The sequence below is a fragment of the Dasypus novemcinctus genome, chromosome 13 (genome assembly GCF_030445035.2).
Source record: "Dasypus novemcinctus isolate mDasNov1 chromosome 13, mDasNov1.1.hap2, whole genome shotgun sequence".
Lineage (NCBI taxonomy): Eukaryota > Metazoa > Chordata > Mammalia > Cingulata > Dasypodidae > Dasypus > Dasypus novemcinctus.
The window spans coordinates 45,564,138-45,591,050 of NC_080685.1; the positions used below are offsets into that span (position 1 = coordinate 45,564,138).

The window sequence follows — 26,913 nt, forward strand, 5'->3', positions numbered from 1 at the left end:
AGGTGCTTAATTTCCTATGCCACCCTAGCTTCCTGGTCTACTGCGTCTCCTATTGTCTCTCCTCTGTGTCTCTTCTTGTTGCTTCATCTTGCTGCACCAGCTCTCCACTGGGGCCGGCACTCCGCGTGGGCCAGCCCGCCCCCACCAGTAGGCCCCAGGAGCCGAACCCTGGACCTCCCGTACAGCAGACGGAGCCCAATTGCTTGAGCCACATCTTCCTCCCCCAGGAGTTACTCGTGATTCATCCTTTTTCTTCACTCCCAATCTATCAGCAAGACTTCCTGTTGCTTGTCTGTTTCTCTCTTGCCATCTCGTCTCCTCTAGTCCGGGTCACTACCCCACTGCACCAGAACCATGACAGCTTCTTAACTGGTTTCTCTATTTTGTATTTACCTCCATTCCGTTTTCTACATAGCTAGAGTTATTTTAAATCAGATCATGTCAGTTTCCTGTTTAAAACCCTTCAGGCTTGGCCAATTATTCTTGTTTTCTCTAAGGTGAAAAGCCTGGCATATTAACAGCACTGAAATACACAGATGTGAATTAAAAAGGGAAATGTTAGATTGTATATATGATAACAGACTAACACTTAAAATCTGTAGAACTACATTGCAGAAAAAGGGAGCCTTAACCATGAGCTTAATTATCAGTACAAATATGAAAATGTACTGTCATCATTTATAACAAATGTTCCACGTCAATGCAAGATGTTGGTATGCAGTGGTGTATGGGAATATTGTATTCTGTGCATGGTTGTTCTGTAAACCCACAACTTCTCTAATAAGGAAAAAGAACAAAAAGGCCAGGAATGCAAAGGCAAATATAGGAGTATATTGCTTAATTGTAGTATTATGGTCAGATATATTAATATGTCCCATCTAGCCAATAAAAAAAGATACTTGCTAAATTTAAAAATGAACAAAAATGGATTGCCCAGAAGAATTTCTGCCAGGAGTCTATAGCCTATCATCAGTCTATCATAGTCAGAACAGGAGCTATTGTTTTATTTGGGAGTTAGATCCAATTAGATCTAGATATTTCATTTTGTAGAGAGTGAAAATGATGGTTGTCTTAGCAGTGGTGATAACATTAAGCTAGTTGGCATTATGTTTGAAGTGCTGGAGACATGTAAATGTGATAGAGGAATATTCTGTTTTTAAAAACAGTTCTACAATTTTTAAAAAAGATTTATTTTATTTATTTCTCTCCACTCCCTCGTTGTTTGCACTTACTGTCTGTTCATTGTGTGCTCATTTGTTGTGTGCTCATTTGTTTTGTGCTCGGGAACTAAACCCCAGGCCTCCCATGTGGGAGGGAGATGCCTCATCGCTTGAGCAACTTCTGCTGCCTGCTTTGTTGTGTTTCTCATTAAGTTTTTCCTCCTTGTGTCTCTTGTTGAGTCATCTTGTTGCATCAGCTCACCATGCCAACCTGTCACATTCTCAAATGACTACTCCCCAACCCTTGGTGCCATGAATCCCACCCATACTCCCCCATCCCATAACTACTGCTGTCCCTCACCCTGGGCAGCTACCTGATTGCCTCAGTGGGGGAAGGCCATGTTCCACCATTGCCCTTTGCTTCTGGCAGAGGCTGGACACAGACTTGGGGGAATGCAAGTCAGGCGCATGCTCTGGGCTGTCTGGGGCGGGGCAAGGCCATAGACACATGCACATGTACACGCTTGTGTGTGTGTGCACACGCACATGCATACACACACACACACACACACACTCCTCTCCTCCCAGCTGGCAGCACTATGGCACATTTGGTGGGCAATCTGACCAGGGCCTCACAGCCACCATATACAGCTACCAAGTACTTCCCCACCCCCTGGCATGGGCCCTGCATTTTTACTTTGTTTTGGGCCCTGCAAATGATGTAGCTCACTGCTGTATCTGGGTGACTGATAGCAAGTACCTTGGGAAATCTCTAGACTAAAATCATATTGCTTATGCTCTGTGGCCTGGAATTGGGAGTGTGAGTAATCATTTGTACTTTGTTCTGGAGCAATCCCAAAATTATTTTCTGAAAATGCCGCTGTGGCTTTCAGGGCCCTGCCCTGGCTCACCTCCCCATTGTGGGTGAGATGACCTCAGATCTAGGTGAGAGGTTTGATTTGATACCTTGGCCTTTACGTCAGACCTGTCTAGTCCTTTGGTCTGTCAAGGAAGTGGGTCTGCCTTTGATAATCAACGCAGACCACACTGGCCAAGAATATAACCAGAGACATTTTGTCAAACAACTCTTTTTGATCAGGAGCCCAGTTTAAGAGAAATAATATTTGCAAAGGATTGTGTAAGTGATTTTTAGTCCAATTATTTCTGTAGCTATTTTATCTTGGTTTAGCTTTTAACTTGGATTGTAGCGCTTTGTCGACTTATGCTACTGCTTTCTTTGAATTGTACTGTGATAATTTTTTTTTTTTTTTTTTTTTTAAATAAAGGATGTCAGTGGAGCCTGCTTTATAAAACTCACTATTGTACTAATATAGGGTGCTCTTGGGGACATGGCCTCTACATTGTTTATAGTGCTCTATAGAAACTCTAATGTGAGAAATCTGTAAACACTCAGGCCAGGAAAAGCTTTACCTTTAGCAAGCTAAAGGAAACACTGTGTAGCTGTGTTCCATTTCCCCTTCCCCAATACTGATCTTTCATTTTAATTTATATTTTCTAAAAGTTTATTTAATATTTATGTTTATATGTATTTATAATAAGCCACATCAACACCTTCATCAAACTAGGCAGAGTATAAATAAACATCAAAATGTTTCTTGTTTGCTGTAGTCAAGTCATATTTTATTTTTCCATTGCTCTGATCACAGTTAACTCGGTCTCTATCTCTGTAAACTCTACATGAACAATTGCTTTAGAATACTTTCTCTATCAAGAAAAGTGAGAGAGCAGGTGTAGCTCAGTGGTTTGAGCACCTGCTTCCCATGTACAAGGTCCTGGGTTCAATCCCTGGTACCTCCTGAAGAAAAAAAAAAGGGGGGGTGGAGCAGATTTGGCCCACATGGGAGGTCCAGGGTTCAAACCCAGGGGCCTCCTGACCCGTGTGGTGAGCTGGCCCACGTGCAGTTCTGATATGTGCAAGGAGTGCCGTGCCACGCAGGGGTATCCCCTGCGTAGAGGAGCCCCACGTGCAAGGAGTGCGCCCCATAAGGAGAGCCGCCCAGCACGAAAGACGTACAGCCTGCCCAGGAATGAATGGTGCCTCACACACGGAGAGCTGACACAACAAGATGACGCAACAAAAAGAGACACAGATTCCCGGTACCGCCTGACAAGAATGCGAGCGGACACAGAACACACAGCGAATGGACATAGAGACCAGACAATGGGGGGGAGGGGAGGAAGGGGGGAGAAATTAAAAAAAAAAACTTTAAAAACACAAAAAGCCAACAGATTTCTGGTACTTTGCATCCGTGCCCCTTTGGCCTACTAATGCAGGTGGTTTGCCTACTTCTTGCACCTAAAATAACTTCACATGGAGACCTTAATAGAAGTCATTATCCTGGACCCTTTCCAACAAGAACTGAACATTTTTACGTATTTGTTTCATTACAGCTGTTTTCATTAAGTTGGGGGTAACATCATAATAGGATGATATTTACTGCCATCGATTTAAGAATAGGTATTGTTTTGGTCATTCCTCCGATTGGAAGGACCTCCTTCTCCCCACCCAAAATTGGATTCAAATGTTGAGACTGCTGATGCCACATGTGCACCAAGAAGGTATGAGAAGGTTCCTTCCTCACGTAATGAGGCTTTCTAAGGAGAGCAGGGCAAGCTTCCCAGGCAGATCCAAAAATGTCTGGAAAGGGAACTGGCTCTGCTTTTGTTGTGGTTAGGCTGTGAGGCTGCTGTGAGGGTTCCTGGGTGTGCCAGGGCCTGCTTGCCTGCTTCCTGCCTGTGCTGCAGGAGGGCTCACCTGTGCTTTTATCCGCCTCTCCAGGGGAAGGAGGAGCCATGGGGCTTAAGAGCTGCTGGCAGTCAGACATCAAAAATGGTCAGACTCTTTATTTCTGATATATTTTTAAATGCTTATCACTGTTTATGTTATGGAGCAAAAATATTGTCTAAGTAAACACCATGTCACATTAATCTATTATTCAGAATAGAAGAGCCAGCAAACTCTAATATCAAGGGTGTTTTGGAACTTTGAACACGAGCATATTCTGTGGTATCTTTCAAAATCACTGTCTGAAAAAAATGTAACATCTCTAATATGTTTGGATTAACATTGCTGCTAAAATATTGAGTCTTAGTTGGGTTACTGTGGGCAAAGAAGTTTTTAGTTTTATTTTACTATGTGTTTTTTTCTCTTTAGTCACTATATTAGTCAGCCAAAGGGGTGCTGATGCAAAGTACCCCAAAACTCTGTTGGCCTTTATGAAGGGTATTTATTTGGGGTAGAAGCTTACAGTTACCAGGCCCTAAAGAGTCCAACTCAAGGTACCATACGAGGTACTTTCTCACCCAAAGTCTTTTGCCACGTGTTGGAGCAAGAGGGCTGCTGAAGTCTGCAAGACTTCAGCCTTCCTTCTTCCACTTAAGGTTCCGTGGTCCCAGCTTCTTCCAATCTTAGCTGTAAACTGGCATAAGGCTTGTCTCTCCCCAGGGCCCATTTCTTTCGGGCTTAACTGTGCTTGTCTCTTCTCAAGGTCAGCTGTAGACTGTCAGGCTCATTTCTCTTCCTGGGGCCATGTCTGTGGAGCACTCTCTGCCTTCGTGTCTGCCCCTCTGTGTCTGCTTGTGTGTGAGAGTCTGCTTTATCAGCCCAAGGGGGCTGGGACTCAATGCTGAGTAGCTCTCTAATGAGTTGAGTCAAAGCCCTAATCGTAACATAATTTAATCAGACATCTCAGCTGAATCTAATACAATCAAAGGGTATCACACTCAGAGAAATAGACCAGTTTACAAACATAATATCTTTTTTGGAATTCATAAATAATATCAAACTGCCACAGTCACTAACTTTTTTTTTTAAAAGCAGTTTTATTGAGATATATTCGCATACCATACAATCTATTCAAAGTGTACGTATAATCAATGGCTTTTAGTATAATCACAGTGTTGAACATCCATCACCACAAAAAATTTTAGAACATCTTCATTACTCCAAAAAGAAAAAGTCCACACCACTTAGCAGTCACCTTTCAATCCCTCTGTCCTTCCCCAGTCCTACATAACCGCTAATCTAATTCCATCATTATAAATTGATTTGTGTTTACATTTTATATAAATGGAATCATACGATATGTCATTCCTTGTGTCTGGTTTCTTTTACTTAGCATAATGGTTTAAAAAATTTTTTTCTTTTTTACTTATAGTAACATCTTGTAACATTAACACATATAACATTTGTTCAATTTCAAATGAAAACAGTCTTATAAATGCAATATTACCTATATTCATATTTCACTTGTGGTTTTACTATGCTATAAATTCCCATGTTACATTTTTTAGGTTTCCTTTTAGTAATATACATGACCTTACACTTTCCGTTTCAAACACTGTTAAACCCACATAATAGTACTGCTATTAATAGTTATAAACATTACATTGTGCTTTCATATTTTCTATTCATTTCCAATTTCATTTCCAAAGATTAACCTTTTTACCAATTCGCACAAGTTAACCCTCAGCTTTCCATTCTCTAACCTCATGCTATTTTCTCTCTTCTTTTTCTTTTTTAAAAAAATTTTATCATGGTAACTTATTCAACATAACATTTCCCATATTAACCACTGTCAAGTGTATAATTCAGTGGTATTAATTACATTTACAATGTTGTGCTACCATCACTCCCATCTATTACCAAAACTTTTCCATCACCCCAAACAGAAACTTTGTAACCATTAAGCATTTTTGGTTTTATTTTGATGGTGGTAATGGTTTCTAAGTTTTACCACATTCTGTTTTGTTTTGTTTTGTTTTTTTGAGGTGCCAGGGCCAGGGGTTGAATCTTGTACCTGAGCCACATTGGCTCCCTTGAGTTGGTTTTTCCATTTGTTTGCTTGTTGTTTTTTGTTTTTGTTTTTAGGCAGCACTGGGGACCGAACCTGGGACCTCCCATTTGGGAAGCAGGCTCTCAATCACTTGAGCCACATCACGCCCCACCACATACTTTTTTTTTTTTACTTTATTAAGTGGATGTTTAATAAATAGGGACTCTCATTTTCAAATTTAATAAATAGGACTCTTAGCAGAGGAGTTAAGGATCACTGGCAGCTGGACTTTGGGAAGAAAGTGTCACCTCAATTGTACCTTAATTTGGACATGTTCTGGGCCTCAAAATCATAACCTAATGAATTCCCTTTGTTCGAGCTGAGCCATTTGATTGGTAAAATGCTTTAAGCAGCCTGAGAGACTAAAGCAGTTAAGACTGATATGGCAGGGAAGTGGACTTAGCCCAGTGGTTAGGGCGTCCTTCTACCACATGGGAGGTCCGCGGTTCAAACCCCGGGCCTCCTTGATGCGTGTGGAGCTGGCCCACGTGCAGTGCTGATGCGCGCAACGAGTGCCTTGCCATGCAGAGGTGCCCCCCGCCCCACGTAGGGGAGCCCCACGCGCAAGGAGTGCACCCTGTAAGGAGAGCTGCCCAGCGCAAAAGAAAGTTCAGCCTGCCCAGGAATGGTGCCGCATACATGGAGAGCTGACGCATCAAGATGATGCAACAAAAAGAAACACAGATTCCTGTGCCGCTGACAACAGAAGCGGACAAAAAGAAGAACACGCAGCAAATGGATACAGAGAACAGACAACTTGGGGGAGGGAAGGGGAGAGACATAAATAAAATAAATCTTTAAAAAAAAAAGACTGATATGGCAAAGACTGTCCCTTCAAGTTCTTTAGCTTTGTACTAACACAGTTCTTGATTAAAAGACTATTTCCTTGTCATTTATACACCACTCAGATTAGTATGATGTTACCCAAAGAACTTTGGAATTGAGCATCAGAAGCTTCTATTCAAACCCTATTTCTGTTCTTTATTACTTGGAAACTTCAGTAAGTTACTTAACCTTTCTGGGCTACAGGTTTTTGTGTTTTTTTAATCTGTAAAATGAGTATGAACTAGAAGAATTTTCAAACCCATAATAGATTAGAGGAATTAATTGGAACGTGGAGTAGGTGTTGCTGGAGGCCAGCTGCAATCAGCAAAGGTGACATGGATTACCTTATCTGAAAGGGCAGATAGAAGGTAACAGCAGTTACAAAATGCAAGAATAATTATGACTGGGAACAGGTAGGCAGGGGCAGAAAGCCCTACAATTTGAGTAGCCCTAGAAGGCATCACCATTATGTGTCAAGTGTCCGTGTAAGTCCTGCGTTACCAAGAGAAGGCTAAATTAAACAGAATAGTATCTTTTTTTCCCCACTTTTCATTTTGATCCAATTTCACACTTACAGAAAAGTTGCAGGAGTACAAAGAATGCCATGCACCCTTCCCCCAGATTCCTCAAATGTTAACATTTTATTTTATTTGCCTAATCTCTCTTTCTCTCTCCTCTCCCACTCTCTCTTGCTCTGTGTATATATTTCTCAAGCATTTGAGAGGAGGTTGGAGAAATGCTGCTGCCTATCCCTAAATAATGTGTATTTCCATAAGTTGAAGAGTAACTCTTACATATACATGTAATTATCAAAATCATGGAATTGATACTGTTATCAATATTCATACTTTATCCAGATGTTGCCAATTGTCCCACTAATGTCCTTTTTTTCCCCCTATCCTATCTGTTTTTTTTTTTCCCATGGACCTTTTGGTGCATCGCTTCACTGCGTGGGGGCCTTGCCTCTCCTTGCCAGCTGGGTGCCTTTTTTCTTTTTTTACTAGGAGGTTCTGGGATCGAACCCAGGTCCTCTGTATGGTAAATGGGAGCTCAATTGCTTGAGCCACAGCCACTTCCCAATAATGTCCTTTCTAGCAAAATAAAACCCAGAATCATGTGTTTCATTCACTTGTCATATCTCTTTAGTCATCTTTAATCTGAAACACTTCCTGAGTCTTTTTTTTTTTATTTCACATCGTTAACATTTTTGAAAAATACAGGTCAGTTATATGGTGAAATGCCCCTCCCTGGCAGGAATACACAGAAGTGATGTTCCTTTCTTCTCGGCACATCCTAGAGGGAGATGCATGTCGTCGATTGTTCTGTCACTAGTGACGCTAACTTTAATCACTTGGTTAAGGTGGCATCTGCTGCGTTTCTGCTCTGTGAAGTAAATATTTTTTCCCTTTGTATTTAGTAAGTGTCTTGTGGGGGAATACTTTGAAACTACAGAAATATCCTGTTTCTCCTCAAACTTGTACTCACTGTATTATCTTTTTATGAAGATAGAAGAAAAACAATACATGCTACAAGATTTTCATCAAAATGGTGGGATGTTAAAAAGTAACGTCAAGGAGCATGTGGCAGTCATCTCACGAATATAATCATGTATTAGCAGTTATTTCATAGAAATTAGGTATGTGCCACACATTTTTAAAAAAGTGTATCTCACATATCTAATGTGTCAACTTCACGTTTATAAATGTATTTACATTTATAAATGTAAAAATAATTTAGTTTGTTGTTGAAGTTGTTCCTTTTGAAAGATTTAGAGATGAGTCACTCAAGGAAATTTTTCCTTTTAGTCCAGCATTGAGGGCAAAATGAAACAAACAAAAAATCCCTAAGGGGAAAAAATCCTTACAAGTTTTTCTTCTTTCCTTCCTTTTTTGGTATGTCTTCACCTCTCAACCAAAAGTCCACTTCTACCATATTGACCCCATGTTTTTCTCTGGAAAATGCCTCTGGGATCTGCCTGTCTTGATTCTTCTCACCATTCCGGATGTCATTCACGCTCATCTTCCGAAAACCACTCCCCGACCTCTTCGTTTTTCAGACTTGGACTCTTAAGTCCATACAGTCGATTGGGTACATTGTGGGGGTTGCTTTAGGAGTGAAGATAAGGTGATATAAACAATAATGCACCCACTGGATGGAACGTGAGAGAGTCTGGGCTATGATGTGGACCATTGACTATGGGGTGCAGTGATGCTCAGAGATGAACTTACCAGGTGCAATGGATGTGTCATGATGATGGGAGAGAGTGTTGCTGTGGGGGAGTGGGGGGAGTGGGGGGTGGGGGCGGTGGGGTTGAATGGGACCTCATTTTTTTAAAATGTAATTAAAAAATAATAATAATAAATAAATAATTAAAAAAAAAAAACAACAATAATGCAGACCAGGTAGCATATAATCTCTTTCAAAGGCCATTTTACTGGGTCCCCTTCTGTGCCCAGTCCCTGCACACTGGAAGCGTTCACCGTTTGTCTCATTTGCTCTCGTGTCTGTATTTGTGTATAATGAATAATGAGATTGCCTCCTCCAAGAACCTAGCGCTCATTGAATATTTCATAAACGAGTTGTTTAATTGACACTGCTATCTTTTAAAAATCCTAATAATAAGTCCTCATCTGAACAGGAAGAGAAGGATGTTTCCATTCCTCCCTCACCTTTTATTTCCTAACCAAGGGGGAACATTTATACTTTGAACTCTTCCTGGCAGTGATAAATTGGTGCTGATACATATGGGCTCTTTTGTCAGGTTTTCTAAGAGCCAGAGAGAGATTGAGTGGCGTTAGGCACCCATTTAAGGGCAAGTTGGGTTCTTTATTTTAGGAAGAAAAAAGTGCTTATGTTACCAGATTCTGTCTAGGTTCTTGGCTATGCTGCAGAAATGAATTTCAAAAGCATGCTGGGTGAGTTAGGCCAGTAATTTATTCAGGTAGGGAGGGAAGAGAAATGGGAGAAAATAACAGAAAATAAAAGAGCAGGGGTCCCAGGTAGAGAGGAAGGGAGGTGAAAAGGAATGAAGAGGGCTGATTTACAAGCTACAGTTCCCCATTATTGGGTTACTTGCGTGGCCACATGGCAGAGGAAAGATAGCGAAAGTGGCACAAAGAGGACAGGGAACACGTCCAGAGGCAGGAGAGCAGGCGAGAGCCCACGCCCTGGTTTGTGCCTGGCTTTTAAACTGTTAATTATTCCGCCCCTTTGCTAATGGAAGAAAAGGGGGTTCCAGCTTTTTGCTGTTTGGATTGATTGCCCCACCCATCAGTTCCTTAGTGGGCACTCAATGATAAAGTTTCTAGAGAACATCCAGGACTTTCCTTGTTCCCAGGAGGAAGTCTTTGTTCTGGATAGCACAATTCCGGAGGTGGGGGTTTTCCAGCAGCTATCTTGGGGTTACCAATGTCCACGTGGACTCTCCGCCAAGTTCCAGATCTGTCTATTAATTCCCTATCTTATTAGCCTGCTTCATTTATATGTTTCATTCACTATAACTTCACATTACAAGAATCCTAAAAATTCAGCAGTTATCTGTTTACTCCTTAAATGTGTTCTGAGCAGTTTCTGAGCCCCAGGAAGGGTCCTAGGTGCTGGGGTACACAAGGACCCAATAAGGGTTAGTTCCATTCCTCAAGGAGCCCTCAGTCTAATAGGGGAGCTCAAGATCTTCACAGATAATTGTAGTACAGTATCTAGCGAGCTGTACACAAGTAGCTAAAATAAATACTGTCATGTTGGGAATAGCGTTTGCTGCTCATTTGAAGGTGCAGCTTCAGGAGGCTGCAGCAACAGAGACACAGATAAGAAATGTTGAGTAGCTGGGCAGAAGCAGTGGTGATTAGAGCTGCCAGGGCTTTACCGCAGTTATCTATCTGTACGTGGAGTCTTGAAATTCCATAGGAGTTCAGAGGTGAGACTCCCAGCACAGGGAAGACAAACAGCATGTGCCTGGAAGTATGCTGAATGCCCCGCCTGTTGACGGAAGTGAGAACAAGATGGTAACAGCACACTGGCCATTCCCCTTGCCAAAGGTAAAGCAGGAAAAGGGGCGTGTTACTTTGAAAAGTCTCCTGTGTCTTGCTGAGGATTGTGGAATTCCTGAAGCAGTGGGGGAGCCTTCAAACTGGATTTTAAGTAGGACTTTGGCATGCACAAATTTGCATTTAACTGAGAACCTGCCCTAAGGTAGTAGATGCGGCTTAGCGTCCACAGCCCTAAAGGGGGTGAAGTATTTCCTCCCCCATCTACTTCACTTCCTCACTGTGTGGTTAGATTGCCCTGGCAGAAGACAATGGTTTTACATCACTGGTGTAGACATGAACTTTTCAAAACCAAGCGAAACGTGATTTTCAGGCTTTCTACTATAGAATCCTAGGGGATTCTGGTGACTGCTTTAGAGCTTCTAAGTGTTGGTGTGCATTTCATTTGTTCCTAAAGTTTATTTTTAACCATTGGAATCAGAATAAATATCAATATGCAAACCTAGGAAGGGTTATATACATAACTTTGGAACTCTGGAGACCACGACTATGTTAGCTCAGGTTGCCAGTGAATTCTTCAGAACATAGAAGATGTTTTATAATTTCTGTGTTTACATTTAAGTTTGTAAATGTGTTATTTAAGAAGGTAATAGAGATATGACCTTTTTCTTTTGAAAAATTAATGTCTGTGCATGGGCACTAATAGAAAATTGTACAAGTGAACATACATATACATATATGCACTAGAAAGCTAGACAAGAGAAGCAGACGTGACTCAACTGATAGAGCGTCTGCCTGCCACATGGAAGGTCCAGGGTTCAAACCCAGGGCCTCCTGGCCCTTGTGGTGAGCTGACCCACGCGCGGCAGTGCCGTGCCGCATAGGGGAGCCCCACACACAAGGAGTGCACCCGACATTGAGCTGCCCTGTTCGAAAAAAAAAGCACAGCCCACCCAGGAGTGGTGCCGCACACACGGAGAGCTGATGCAGCAAGATGATGCAACAAAAAGACACAGATTCCTGTATCACCAAGAATGCAAATGGACACAGAAGAACACACAGTGAATGGACCCAGAGAGCAGATAACTGGGGGGGGGAGGGGGGAGAGAAATAATAAAATATATCTTAAAAAAAAAAAGCTAGACAAGGCTTGGCTCATTTGCTTCAGGTGTGCTATTATTGTATAATAGTATCATACTGAGTGAAGTCCCAGTGTCGTCTTTTTTTTTTTAAGAGTTCTTTATTTCCCCCCACCCTGTTGTTTGTGCTTACTGTCTGTTCTCTGTGTCTCTTTGTTGTATGCTTATCTTTTTTTTTTAAGATTTATTTTATTTATTTCTCCTCCTTCCCATCCCCCACATTGTCTGCTCTCTGTGTCCGTTCGCTGTGTGTTCTTCTGTGTCTGCTTATATTTTCATTAGGCAGCTCTGGGAACCGATTCTGGGACCTCCCAGAGTGAGAGAGGCGATTTCTCTCTTGCGCCATCTCAACTCCCTGTTCTGCTACATCTTCTTATTTTCTCTCCTCCGTGTCTCTTGTTGTGTCCTCTTGCTGCGCCAGCTCTCAGCGTCAGCCGGCATGTGCAGCCCCCTGTGCAGGGGGACGCTCCTGCACAGGGCGGCATTCCAGCGTCGGCTGGCGTCAGCTGGCACTCCGTGTGGGCCAGCTCACCGTGTGGTCCAGCTTGCCCTCACCAGGAGCCCTGGGCATCAAACCCTGAACCTCCTATATGGTAGATGGGAGCCCAGTTGGTTGGGCCACATCCATTTCCCTCTTCCTCTTTTTAGGAGGCACTGGGAACCGAACCTGGGATCTCCCATATAGTAGGTGGGGTGCCCAACTGCTTGAGCCACATCTGCTTCCCCCCAATGTCTTCTTTTTTTTTTTTTATTTCTTTCCCCACCCACGCCCCCAGCCAATTGTCTGTTCTCTGTGTCTATTTGCTGAGTGTTCTTCTTTGTCTGCTTCTGTTGTTGTCAGCAGCACTGGGAATCTGTTTCTTTTTTGTTGCGTCATCTTGTTGTGTCAGCTCTCCGTGTGTGCGGCACCATTCCTGGGCAGGCTACACTTTCTTTCACACTGGGTGGCTCTCCTTGCGGGGCGCACTCCTTGTACGTGGGGCTCCCCTACGTGGGAGACCCCTGGGTGGCACGGCACTCCTTGCGCACATCAGCACTGTGTGTAGGCCAGCTCCACACGGGTCAAGGAGGTCCGGGGTTTGAACCGTGGACCTCCCATGTGGTAGACGGACGCCTTAACCACCGGGCCAGCCTGCTTCCCAATGTCTTCTTGGTATGCCGTGTCATGGTTACAAGTTTAGAATCACCTAGGGAGCTTTCAAAAATCCCGATGCATACTATTAATATTGGAATAATGAAAATACTCTAATAATCATTGAATTGATGAATGTACAACTCTGTGATTATACCAAATACCATTGATTGTACACTTTGGATAGACTGTATGCTTTCTTAATATGTATCAGTAAAACTAATAAAAACTTCCTGATGCCCAGGTCACACCCTCAACCAATTAAATCAGAATTTCTGAGGGTATGGAGGACACCCAGGCATCAGTATTTTTAAAAAATTCCCTAGTTGAGTCCACTGTGCAGCCAAGGTTGAGAACCATTGTGCTGCATTATAGTCCTGGGACTGACTTAATGTAAGGTTTGCATACTCTTTTCTTTTAATTTTATTTTTTAATTTTTTTGTCTTAATTTTTTAAATATTACATTCAAAAAATATGAGGTCCCCATATAGCCCCCATCCCCCCTGCATACTTCTTGTGTGATTTATATGTGGAAATCTCATATACCTCCTTTATACCGTGGGTTCCCCATAAGATTTTGCTTGGATAAAGGGTACCATTAAAGCTGGATAATAATCAGAGGAGTGAAAAGAGATGGGCTTTGGAGTCAGACAGCTCTAGATACAATTTGTAGCTCCACACTTGCTGGTTAAATGACTTGGGCAAATTCCTTACCCTCTCTGAGTGTCTGTTAAACAGATCCTCGCAGTGTTGTTGAAAAATAATAAATGCACTTAGTGTACATAATACTTTCCCCATTGTAAACACTTGGTAAGTGGTACTTTTTCCATTGCTCTTTTCCTTTAGCAGTGTTTTGGCAGGTCGGGGTACCCTCCTGCCATCACCATAGGCAAATCTTGCCAGTTTCTTGCTCTGTTATTGTGCTAATATTTTGCATTGGCTGCTTCTGGTTTGGGTTAAATTTTGGATCAAATATCTTCTAACCTACCATGAACCTTCTGATAAGGCTAAATTTAAGGTACAGTGGTTTTTTGATTGAATAGAAATTTTAATATGCCATTTCAGCAGCTGAGTGGTCTAAAAATGTATGAATGTTATTCTTTTATGTATCAGATAAGCTCCCAGAGCTTTCAACATGGTCTTTCTACTAAGCTTTTTTTTTTTTAAGATTTATTTATTTATTTATTTCTCTCCCGCCACCCCGTTGTCTGTTCTCCTTGTCGATTCACTGGGTGTTCTTCTGTGTCTGCTTGGATTCTTGTCAGTGGCACCAGGAATCTGTGTCCCTTTGTTGTGTCATCTTGCTGCATCAGCTCTCTGTGTGTGTGGCACCACTCCTAGGCAGGCCTCACTTTCTTTGCACAGGGCAGCTCTCTTTACGGGGCTCAGTCCTTGCACGTGGGGCTCCCCTACATGGGGGACACCCCTGCATGGCAGGGCACTCCTTGTGTGCATCAGCACTGCATGTGCACTGACACAGGTCAGGAGGCCCTGGTTTTTGAACCCTGGACCTCCCATGTGGTAGGCAGATATTATCTGTTGAGCCAAATCTGCTTCTCTCTACTAAGCATTTTAGGCCATTAGAATCCATCGGAAGCAAATTTATCTGATATCTTGCTAAAAGTTTCTTGTCATCTGCTTGCTAAGAACTGAGCAGTATTTGATTATGTGATGCAGATGATGTGGTTCAGGTTAACTGCACCTATGGCATTTGTGTTGACTGGTTGTTGGGACACTTGGTGGAAGCCCTGTCCTGTGTAAAATCCTTGTGCTAGCACCCCCGTGCATCCTGGGGGCCAGGCACAGTGCTTCTCCCACTACACTGTACAAGTTTGTTTATTTGTCTTCTCCAGACTGTCAGTGTGTTAAGGACAAAGGCTGAACCCCAGTGTGTACTTGGAGGAATGAATAGTTGATTGAAAGAAGAAGAACAGAAGCAGGAGCAGGAGATGAACAGTACAGGCATAGAGGAGGGCAAAAGAGAGTATCAGCGCTCTAAAGAGTCAAGCGATTAGTTCAATGGCCTAATTGAAGACTGATTGAATAGTTCTCATTTGAGAAATAGAAGGCTTGTTGTTGGTGCAAGGTTACAAGAAAAGGTTAATGGATAGAGGTGTGGCCAGCTGGACATTGATCATGAGCAAAAGCAATTAACTCTGAGAGGAATTTATAATCCTGTGGATTAGTCAAAGTATGTGGATTTTTCAGCTGAACATTTCAAAAGATGCACATCCTTTAGGATTCTCTTTAAAATAGGAAGATGACTTTTGGAAAAAAACTCTCAGGCCTTCTCCAAGAGAGTTGTCAGTGTTCCAGCTGGACTCCAAGTAATCTCTGCAAACACCTTTTGTTTGGTTCATGGTGCTGAAGCCATTTGTTGTGAACTGGGTATGATTTTTATGGCTGAGCATCTCTGAGTTTTTTATTTCTGTGTGTTATATTCATCTTTTTTTCATTCATCCATCATCCAGCCATTCATTTTTTCCAACATTCAAACAATGTTGAACACACTGGAACAGGCAAAATTGTCAGGTAATGAGGTGGACAAGCTAATCTGCCCTCTCATGGCTATGGTCATTCCAGACCATTCCAGAAAACTGAGGAGTGTGTTGTCAAGGGGAGCACAGCATATAAGGGAGCACGGCAAGTAAGGGAGCATGGCATGTAAGGGAGCACGGCAAGTAAGTGAGCATAGCATGGGACAGGAGCTGGGAAGAAGACACTTAGCATAAAATTATGCCTGAAGCATAACTTTAGGCAAAGAGTACAGAGGACTGTGTTCCTGACAAATGAAAGGCTTGATTTATTAATATTTAGGCCTGGTTGAATAGACTATATTTTTGGAAACCAGCCCTGCTGTTTGCTACCCAGCCAAGGGAGGGCCAGGATGGCCTTGATTCAGGGAAAGAAAGGGGCCACTTCAGCCGCAGAGCAGCCCTGTTGGGAGGAGGGAGGTGGTCTCTACTGGCAGGCACCACAGAGTAAGCTTTACTTTATCTAGCCCGGCGACAGGAATTGTGGTAGATCCTGTGAGTGAAGCGTGTTTGAAGACTTTTACTGGTACATTCTGGAATTAAGTAAATCTTTCATTGCCTTACGTAAGTTTTTTTTTTTTTTTAAATTGTAAAAAATAAAGTGAGTGTATGTATGTGTGTGTATATATATACTCATATATATAGTCTATGGAGTGAATATTAAGATGAACACGCATGGACTCACTACCTAGTCTAAGAAACAGAGCCTGCCAGTAATGTGAACTGTTCATGTCCTGCCCCCTCCACCCTGTTCCGGTCATAATCACTAGCCTGAATTGTGTGTTTAGAGTTCTCTTTATTCCTCTCTTTTAGTATGTTTTAAAAGGTCATATTTGTGCTTGTGTTAGGAGATATTACAATAGCAGACTAGCACCATACCAACAGCAACCAAGAGGTGGGCCATATTGCTTGGCTGTACCCTTTTAAGCAAGAGAACGAACTGGTAACATCAAAGTGCTTCAAAACAGAAGCCTACTTTCAGTTAAGGAAATCCTTAACAGAGTTTATTAAAAAGATAAGTTTCTTTGTTTTTTGTGTTTTTTTTTAACCAACCAATGTTCTACAAGTGGACCAAGCAATAATATGACCCTGAATTTCTTCAGCCAATAACAGTTTCAGGATCCCTGTTCATTGGTGATAATGTTACTCTACCATATTTTGAATAATTTCATGGTGGGAGGGTTTGGATTTACTTGGATTAATACCATCTTGGTGTATTTGTTGGGAGGCATGGTTGGCTTTGTTTTAATAATCCAGAATATTGAAATAGGTCATGTTAGGAAATAACCTCTTGGGCAAACCATTTTTTTTTTCTATTTATTTTTAAAGGATCTTTAGATTACATAATCTAAATATATGGGATTTCTATATACCCCACCTCTCTCCCCCAACCCCTCCACATTTCCCCCATTAACATCTTTCATTAGCGTGGACATTTGTTACAATTGAGGAACACATTAAAGCATTGTTACTAACCATGGTCTATAGTTTACATTGTTTTACACTGTACACTGCACAGTTTTATAGGTTTTGACAAAATGTTTAATGGCTGGTATCCGTCATTGTGATACCATGCAGAATGATTCCAATGTCTCGAAAATGCCCCACATTACACCTATTGCCCTCTCCCTCCTCTCGGAAACTCTGGTGTCCACTGTCTTTATATCAGTATTACAAGTTCTTCCATTACGAGAATAATAATAAGTCTGTTTTAGTCCATAGTTGCGTTCTTCCTTATATTTGTTCGTTCCTCTGTCTTCAGGATTTTGGGATGATGATGCCAACTCTGCTTCTTATTGAGAAGGGACTTAGAGTCCATGGGGCAGACGGATGGAACTGTTTCATTTGCAGTTAAAGATTTTTGGGTTGGGTGTTGTCCATCATCATCCTTTCGTTAGTTGTCCTGGATGAGTCTGATGAAAGAGAGAGTAGGTATGGACTGTAATTCTGCTGAGATTCAGGGCTCACCCAGCATGTGAACAGCCGAAAGATTTATGTCTCTGGGACATATTTTTAATGGGCATAATTAATTGAAGGTTCAAATGAATGGGATAGAAGAACCATGCAAACCATTCTTAAATTTGCTCTTTTCTATGTCGTTTTGTATTCCTTATTTGCCATTTTCCTCCCCTAAAATATTCTGGTTCTCCATCCAAAGTGGAAGAATATCAAGTTTTGGATATCACATTTGATTACTGTAGAAATAGCCTCCAGTCAGTTGATTCCCCAAGCTTCCTGATTACTTGTCAGATGAGTCAGCAGGCCTTTTCATTTGAATGGACTTCATCACTAAATGATAAGATAAGGTTGGGGAATGCAAAACATTTTAGAAACTTTATTCCCCAGAGCTCATTAGGAGAAGGCTTGCTTTTGTTTTTTGTTTTTATTTTCTTGCCCTTTGAGCTCTAGCACAACTCAACTGGGTTTTCTACTCCCTCTGGAAACCTTCCCTAGGGAGAAAGTAAGCTCAACTCTCATTACCATTTTGAAGTTTGTGTAAATTTACATGTTATTTACATGTTACTCATAATCCAAAGTCTGACAGGTTACAGAAAACATTTGTCTATCACTTAATCTTTTTATTTTGTTTCATTTCATTTCTGTGTTTTTATTCCTAAGGCAAGTGGTTTTTCTGGAACTCAAAAGGAGAGTTATTTTTTCTTCCATCTATGAGTTTTTGAACCAAAGCCTTAATACTTTCCACAGCCATTTTGTGCTACATCATTATCATAAATCCTTGGGTTAAAAGAAACCTCTTTAATATCTTATTCAGACTGAGATTTCAGTCTGTAGTGACATGGAATGGTGTAGATTAGAACAATAGTTTCTCTACATCTCAATGTTCTTTACATTTGCATTTTTAGCCTGCTTAGCTGGTCTTGAACACTCCCTTTTATGACTCTGAAGAGCAGCCATCAGAACGCCACAATAATTTTACTATGTTTCCATAATACTCCTAGTTACTTAATTTTTTTGAAAAACTGAGACAAAGCAAACCATTCCCAATTGTGTTAAGAAACCAGTGAACTCATCTCTTGCTCAGGCTGTGTGGAATGTAGTCTGAGGGCAACCTGTGTTTAAGTTTCTTTCTTTATTCCCATGGGAGCAAATTTCACACAAGATGCCATTCATGATCATCGCAGCTGGTCAGAAACTGTTGTACAGTGCTTGGCCAAAGTGCTTTGTGGAGTCTAGATGCTGTTGTGTGCATGGCCACCACGTGCAGCTTTAAGCAAGGTTCTCTACTGAAACAGCTCCCTGAGATCAACTGTGCACTGTGCCTGATTCTCAGCTGCGTTTGGCATAGTGGCCCACTCTTTTCCCTTGACTTTCATGGCATCAGATTTCCTGGGACACCTCCAGTCTCTTTAGTCATAGTGTGCACTATTCTTTGGGACACTCCTCATGGACCCTTGGAGGGTTTTGAGCAGGGTGGCTGCTGCAGCTTGTTTGCGGAGCAGAGTAGGAAAGGAGGTCAAAGAAGTGGCTGTTTGTTTAATTTATGTAGGGCTCTGTGGACCACCATGAGGATTTTGACTTTACCCTGGCCTATGTGGAGAACCTTTGAAGGGTTCTGAGCAGAAGAGTGATGTGATATGAAATGCCTTATATTGTAACAAAATCTCTGGCCTGTGGAGTGGGTCAGCTATAGTGACCTGGGTAAGTAAGAACATAGTGATGACAGTGTAGTAATCCAAGAGAAAGAAGATGATGGCTTGGCTCAAGATGGTATTACTGAAAGAAGCAGGGAGAGATCAGTTTCTAGATATGCTTCTGAGTAGAGACAGCTGGTGGTTTGCTGGTGGTTTGTAAATAAGTTGTGAGAGAGGACTCAGGAAGGATTCCAGGGTTTGGCCTCAGCTGCTGAAAGCTGAAGTTACTGTTTACTGAGATAAGAGAAGTCTAGGAAAGGGCAGGTTTTAGAGTGGGAATCAGAAATTCAGTGTGGACACATGAAATTTGGGTTACCTGCCGGATGCACATGAAAATGCTGAGTAAACGTATGTGTTATCTGTGTGTATCTCAGAGTCATCAGCATTTAGAAAGCATTTAAAATCTTGGAACTTGATGAAGTCACCAAGGGAATGAATATTAAATAGAGAAGATACCAGAGGAATGGTTCTGGGGTTTTACAGCATATAGAAGTGAGGAGAACCAGAAAAGGAGCCTGGGAATGAGCAGGCAACAAGATAAGAAGAGAACCAAGAGGGGAAAGTCTTTCCAAACTAAACAGGAAAAGAATTTCAAGTAGAGGGTGGTGATCAACTATGTCAGATGTTGCAGGTAGGTCACTAAGACAAGTTTTGGGAATTAACCATTGGTTTAGCCACATGGAAGTCATTGGATTCTTTGACAAGGACATTTTCAGGAGAGTAGTGGGGTTGAAAACCTGCATAGGGCTTTTTCAATAGAAATTGGCAAGAAAGAAATTGGACCCTTTTGGGATAGACAATTCTTTCAAGATTTGTAAAGTAGAGAAGGAGGCAGAGGCCAAAGCTGGAAAGAGATGTAGTCAAGAATTTTTTCCCAGGAGTGGATGTGTCTCAAGTAGTTGAGTACTCACCTCCCACATAGGAGGTCCCAGATTGGTTCCCAGTGCCTCCCAAAGAAAACAAATAAAAAAAGAAACAACAAGCAAAAGCAATGAGCAAACAGATGAGGGAGCCAACTCAGGGGAGCCAATGTGGCTCAGTGGTTGATGAGGTCCCAGGTTTAATCTCTGGCCCCAGTACCTCAAAAAAAAAAAAAAAAAAGAGGAATTTTTCCCCAAAAGCTGGGATATAAATATATGTATTATATCACTGATAGCAGTAATTCAGTGAAGACAAAAAGCTGTATCAGAGCAAGAGGGAGAAGTGCTAGATCAGTGTCTTTGTAAAGGCAAGAGAAGGGCCAGTGCACAGTAGAAGGGTTGACCTTAGAAAGGGGTGCAGACATTTCCTATATAGTAGCAGAGCATATGTGCACAGACATGTGGAGGTGAATAGGTGGTGGGAGGGACATTTGGAAGTTCTCTTCTTCATCTGTTTCCCCAGTGCAATAGGAAGTCCTTAGCTGAGAGTGAATTGGGGGAGGACATGGAGGTTTAAGGAAAGAAGGAAAAGTATGAAATAGCCCTTTAGGAAAGTAGAGAGTAGATAGCCTAGGGAAACATAGAGGGATTGCTGGGCAGCACTGAGTCTCCTTGAGGCTGGTGATTGTGGATTTAAGGTGAAAGAAGTCAGTGAGGTCATGTGCTTTTCTCCAGCCATGGTCAGCCACCCCGGGACAGCTGCAGAGTGAGTTGAGGATTGGGTGCAACCAGGATTGATATTTGACCAGTTGAGCATACTGAAGGAAGAGAGCAGTGAGGGAGCTGACAGTGTATGCAAGGGGGTGATTATAATGTTGGGCCATGGCATCTAATCTGGGTAAGAGGGTAAATAAAGACTTGGTGGGGATGAGAAGGTAAAAAGGTTGGAGGATCAGTGGATTTTAGGTTCTGATGTAGCTGAAGGATCCATGCAGTCAGGGTATTGGAGAGAATGAGCTTATGGAGTCACCAAGAATGATGACAATTTAGAGAGAAGGATAGAGGGTCAAGCATGAGGGGAAGTTAACTACTCATTTATGGAGTCACTTTGGAACTAGGTGATTGGCTAGAGTTGGGAATTATAATACATGTTTAAATTAGCCACAGAGTGAAAGTAGATTAAAAAAAAAAATTCACATGTTCATTAGCCAGCTTTGTAGTAGCTAAATCAAAGTCTGTCTTGACTAGATGGCCTAAAAGCCATTTAGGGATTTGGTTAGTCTTTTCGGTCAAAATTCTGGACTGTAAACTTTGAGACTTGTCTGGTTCCATCTTAAACTAACATTCCAGAATGACAGTGTTCATGGCCAGATCTTGTAGCCCGGATCTGATCTGCTAAAAGCCTAGGGAGGGAAGTGGACTTGGCCCAGTGGTTAGGGCATCCGTCTACCACATGGGAAGTCCATGGTTCAAACCCCCGGCCTCCTTGACCCGTGTGGAGCTGGCCGATGCGCGCAAGGAGTGCCCTGCCACGGAGGGGTGCCCCCCGCATATAAAAGCCTGGGGAGACGTTGTTAATTATTGACCTTAGAGGCAGTGGCTTTCCTTTTGGAGCTCATCACGGTGGAGAAAGCTGGTCAGAATCACACAGAATGAATCAGGGTTACGAAGAAGTGCTGCTTCCTGGAATAAACGGGTCAGTTGTCCAGTCTTGTGCTTTGTCCTTTATTTTGAACCCAAGTGCCCCAGGACTGCTTTTCTGCCTACCCGCAATAGCAAGGAGCGTCTTTTGTTTGCTTCTTATGTGAAAGAAGGGCTTGTTTTGAGGTTTGGACCACAAATAATAATCCATTGTTCCTTATAATAATAATCCACCCACTTTAGCAGAGAAAAATCTGCTCAATGCAGTGTGGCTATCAGTTTATTTAATAGAATAGCCCAAAGTCCTCATTGTGTCCTGAGAATAAACATTTGGAAGGTGGTTGGGAGGGATGGGGGAGTACCCTTGTCCTCCTTGGCCTACAGTTGGAGCTGAGCCCCAGAGAAGAAAAAAATTCCGAATGTGACCATCAGGCCCTGGAGACAATGCCCTTCCTTATTCAGCCCGACTGTTATATTCTAAAAATAATTGTAACACTGCACATATTTATTCTCTCCAAAATTATTTCTTTAAAAAAAGAAATTTTTTTAAAATTTCTTTTTTTAAAGACAGGTTGTTTTTTTTTAGATAGTAAAGTTTAATGATATTATATACAGAAAAGGACAATTAAGCAACTTATAGTCAGTCTTGATTAAAATGATCGAAGTTACATATATAATCTCTGAGTTTACAAAGATAGTACAATTTATGCAGTAAGTCATATTTTAAAGTTAGTCTTCTTTCAGTAACAACAAGATGATATTACAGGGGTAGAGACGGGGTTGCGGGCTGTGAGACATCACAAAATTTCTCAACTTGTCTCTTCCTAGAACCCTTTTTTTTTGTCCTTTAGTTGACCACATTCACATTGCTTCTTGTTCCAATAGTGTAAAATACAGATGGCAGGAAGATGGGTCTTTTTTTTTTAAATTTTTTAATTTTTTATTGACTTAGTAATAATATTACATTAAAAATATATATGTGAGGTCCCATTCAACCCCACCCCCCCACCCCCCCTCTCCCCCCCCCCCCCAACAACACTCGTTCCCATCATCATGACACATCCATTGGATTTGGTAAGTACATCTTTGGGCACCTCTGCACCTCATATACATTGGTTCACATCATGGCCCATACTCTCCTCTATTCCATCAAGTGGGCCCTGTGAGGATTTACAATGTCCGGTGATTACCTCTGAAGCACCATCCAGGGCAGCTCCATGTCCCGAAGACGCCTCCACCTCTCATCTCTTCCTGCCTTTCCCCATACCCTTTGTCCATTATGTCCACTTTTCCCAATCCAATGCCACCTCTTCTATGTGGACATTGGATTGGTTGTGTAGGATGGGTCTTTTTAATCTTGCCTGTATTGGCGTTGCTTGTTTCTAATTTTAGGCCAAATAAGTTTCTTTCTAAATTTCATTTAGTCCATCAGAGTGTCTCTTTGTGAGCGAGGACCATCTAATTTAGCAGCAATTTCTTAATAATTCCTACAGTTGCTTCTGGTTACAGATTTTGGAAAAAGAGCTGTTTCCATATTCCAAGGGATAGTTACATTTTAAGGACTATTTCCTGGGCTTGGGCTAACTGAAAAAACTCAATGAGGAGAATGTAAATGTGACACAGTATAGTCAGCTATTTCTCTAGTACCTAGCACCAATGAAGCAAAATATATTTCACCAGTGATTTCACTAACGAAAATAAAATATATATGCATTTTTGCCTTAAATCCTTTATAGGAAAAGGATCAGTTAAATAATAAACCTACTTTAAAATAAAATATCTTACTTAGAATGACTTCATTTTTTAAAAAAAGATTTATTTATTTATTTAATTCCCCCCCCCACCCCCCACCCCCGTCTGTTCTCTGTGTCTATTTGCTGCATCTTGTTTCTTTGTCCGCTTCTGTTGTCGTCAGCGGCACGGGAAGTGTGTGCGGCGTCATTCCTGGGCAGGCTGCACTTTCTTTCACCCTGGGCAGCTCTCCTTATAGGTGCACTCCTTGCGCATGGGGCTCCTCTACGCGGGGGACACCCCTGCATGGTGCGGCACTCCTTGTGCGCATCAGCACTGCGCATGGGCCAGCTCCACACGGGTCAAGGAGGCCCAGGGTTTGAACCGCGGACCTCCCATGTGGTAGACAGACGCCCTAACCACTGGGCCAAGTCCATTTCCCTAGAATGGCTTTAAATATGGAAGATGAGGGAAGCTGACTTGGCCCAATGGATAGGGCATCAGCCTACCAAATGGGAGGTCCAAGGTTCAAACCCAGGGCCTCCTGACCCGTGTGGAGCTGGCCCATGCACAGTGTTGATGTGCGCAAGGAGTGCCCTGCCACGCAGGGGTGTCCCCCGCGTAGGGGAGCCCCACGCGCAAGGAGTGTGCCCCATAAGGAGAACCGCCCAGCACGACAGACAGTGCAGCCTGCCCAGGAATGGCGCCGCCCACACGGAGAACTGATACAACAAAATGACACAACAGAAAGAGACACAGATTCCCGGTGCCGCTGATAAGGATAGAAGCGGTCACAGAAGAACACACAGCGAATGGACACAGAAAGCAGACAACTGGGCGGGGGCGTGGGGAGAGGAAAAAAAGATATAAATAAATAAATATGGAAGATGAGAAAGTTCAGTGTTAATTATTGAAATGTAACAGATGGATATGAGAATGCTTTTAAGAAGTAAAATGTGGCCTCTGCATCATTACAAAAAGACCGTCAGCAGTTAACCTGCTTGTAGGATGTATCTGGCTATGGAATAACCTGACAGAAATGTACAGTGAACAGTGGCAGTGGATTAATGTATAGTATCTCAAAACTTTCTGTATCTTTCCTTTGTCATCTTCTCTGATAAGTACATGCATTGGTATTCATGCTAAATACTTTTCTTATTTTTTCTTTGTTCCTCTCTCTCCAGTGACAGCCAGAGTGTCAGCCTTGGAGGTATATACACCAAAAGAAATCTTTGTGGCAAATGGGACACAGGGGAAGCTGCCCTGCAAGTTCAAGTCTCTTAACACAACTGGCATCTCAACCTCAGTCTCCTGGAGCTTCCAGCCAGAGGGGGCTGATACCACGGTGTCGGTAAGAACGCTTGACTGCTCTTGGCTAGTTGTACCTCACAGGTGTCTTTCCTCTTGAAGTGAAGGGTAGTTAATGGCCCTTTCCTATTTTTTTAAGTTCAGCATCTCTTAAGTGCAGCTTGTTTCCTTATCTTTGCATTCATTGTCTCCTCGCCATTTCCTCAATTCCTCCCCACCATCAAATCCATTTTTGAATGTACCCTTTCCTTAGAGCAGCCTCTAATGGACCCTTGCTGACTCATATCACGATTTATTCTGCATCCTTTCAGCTTTCATTTGCCCCATTTTTACTAATATTTGTTTCTTTGAAGTGTTATCTGAAATTTTTGAAGTGTTATCTGAAGTTTCCTTCTGATTTAATTATGCATTTCTTGATTAGCTTATAGTCCATCTGATACAGAAGTATTAATTGGGTGCTCACTATCCAGTGGGAGCTTAGGGTCTTCAAAAATGTGTAAGACAATCTCTGCTCCCATTCAGGGTGCAATTAGGTTAAAGATTTGGTATACAGATGACTTCAGAGAAGGTGAGTGGCAGAACAGAGATACAGTGCCCAAGTGGTGAAAGGAAGGTTAGTTAGTAACTAGGTGACTCCTAGTTATGCAGTGAGTGCTTATTAAACATGGACTGATGATCCTGATTCCTGTTGGTAAAATGGCAGTAATGAAACTTTCCACATCGGAATGTGTCTTCCTTTTCCAGAGCTGCTCTGACAAATACCGCACAATGGGCTGGCTTAAACAACAGGAATTTATGGACTCATGGCTTTAGAGACCAGAAGTTCCAAATCAAGGCATCAGCAAGGCCATGCTTTCTCTTGGACTCTTGTATTCTGGCGATGGCACTTGTGGTAGATTATGTACCCCAGAAAAAGGCATATTCTTAATCTTAATCATCTTTGGAGATAGTATTTTTAGTTATAAAGTGTGACCCAACTGAATGAGGTTGGGCCTTAAATATTGCGGGAGGCTTTATGACGACAAAGCCACAGGGAGGAACAGAAGCTGAAAGTTAAAGAACCCGGGAGAGGAAGGGGAGGACGTCGCCATGTACATTGACATGTGACAGAAAAGTCAAGGACCCAAGGATAGTTGGCAGCCAGCTCCAGAACACCAGTCTTGGGGGAGAATTGATTATAGACTTTTATGAACCTTAAAACCCATGAGCCAGTAAATTCCTGTTGTTAAGCCAACCCATTGTATAGTATTAGTCTTAGCAGCCAGGAAACTAAGATGGCAGTCCTCTGCCACATGGCGATGTCCTTGGCTTCCTCTTGTGCCTTTTTCTGACTTCTGGCTTCTCCGTCATCAGGCTTCTTTCTTTGGCTTTTTCTCTTTATAAGGTCTCCAGTAATGTGGATGAAGCCAGACCCTGATTCAGTTAACTAGTAATGACATCTTCAGGGGGGCCTGTTTACAAATGGGTTCACACCCACAGGAGGCAGATTAAGTTTAAGAACATGTCTTTTGTGGGGAACATGACTCAATTGAGATAAAGTGAGATAATGCAGGTTAAGCTCTTAGGAGAGTGTCTAGCTCAGCAAGTGGTAATTAATATTGATTATAATCTTAGTATAATCTCTTGAGTTACTAATATATACTGTTTGTTACTTTACAGCTATTCTATCTGTATGTTGAATGTCGTTTAAATATTGGCACATATTTTATCAACTTTTACGCATTTTAGGTTGGCAGTGTGCAGCAGGGACAATGTCTATTATTTATCTTTAAGTAAGAATACTGAACTCTTCTTTTGAACGATGATGAATTATGTTCATGGTTCGCTACCTAGACACTGGGCACTTCATATACCTTGTGTCATTTAATCTTCTGACCTCTATGAGAAAGGTGTATTTTTCCCATTTCTAGACTGGGATTTAAAAAAAAAAAGGCTCAAAGAGTCATTATTCACCCAAGATCATACCATATAGAACAGAACTGTTGAGATCTTCTTTTGTTGAAACCTAAGTCCTGTAGTATTTCCTTTATGTATTTGGCTGTAGACACTTCACTTTTTTAAAAAAAATTTTATTTTTAAAGAAGTTAT

General features: G+C 42.0%; 1 protein-coding gene across 2 annotated transcripts in view; it reads left to right on the plus strand.

Moving 5' to 3' along the window:
- Nucleotides 1–26,913, plus strand: part of MPZL1 (myelin protein zero like 1) — a 74,348-nt gene that overhangs the window by 23,191 nt on the left and 24,244 nt on the right. For both annotated transcript variants that reach the window (XM_058310075.2, XM_058310076.2), the window contains exon 2: nucleotides 24,702–24,868. In XM_058310075.2, coding sequence (XP_058166058.1) covers nucleotides 24,702–24,868 — 167 coding nt within the window. The remainder of the gene's footprint in view (nucleotides 1–24,701; nucleotides 24,869–26,913) is intronic.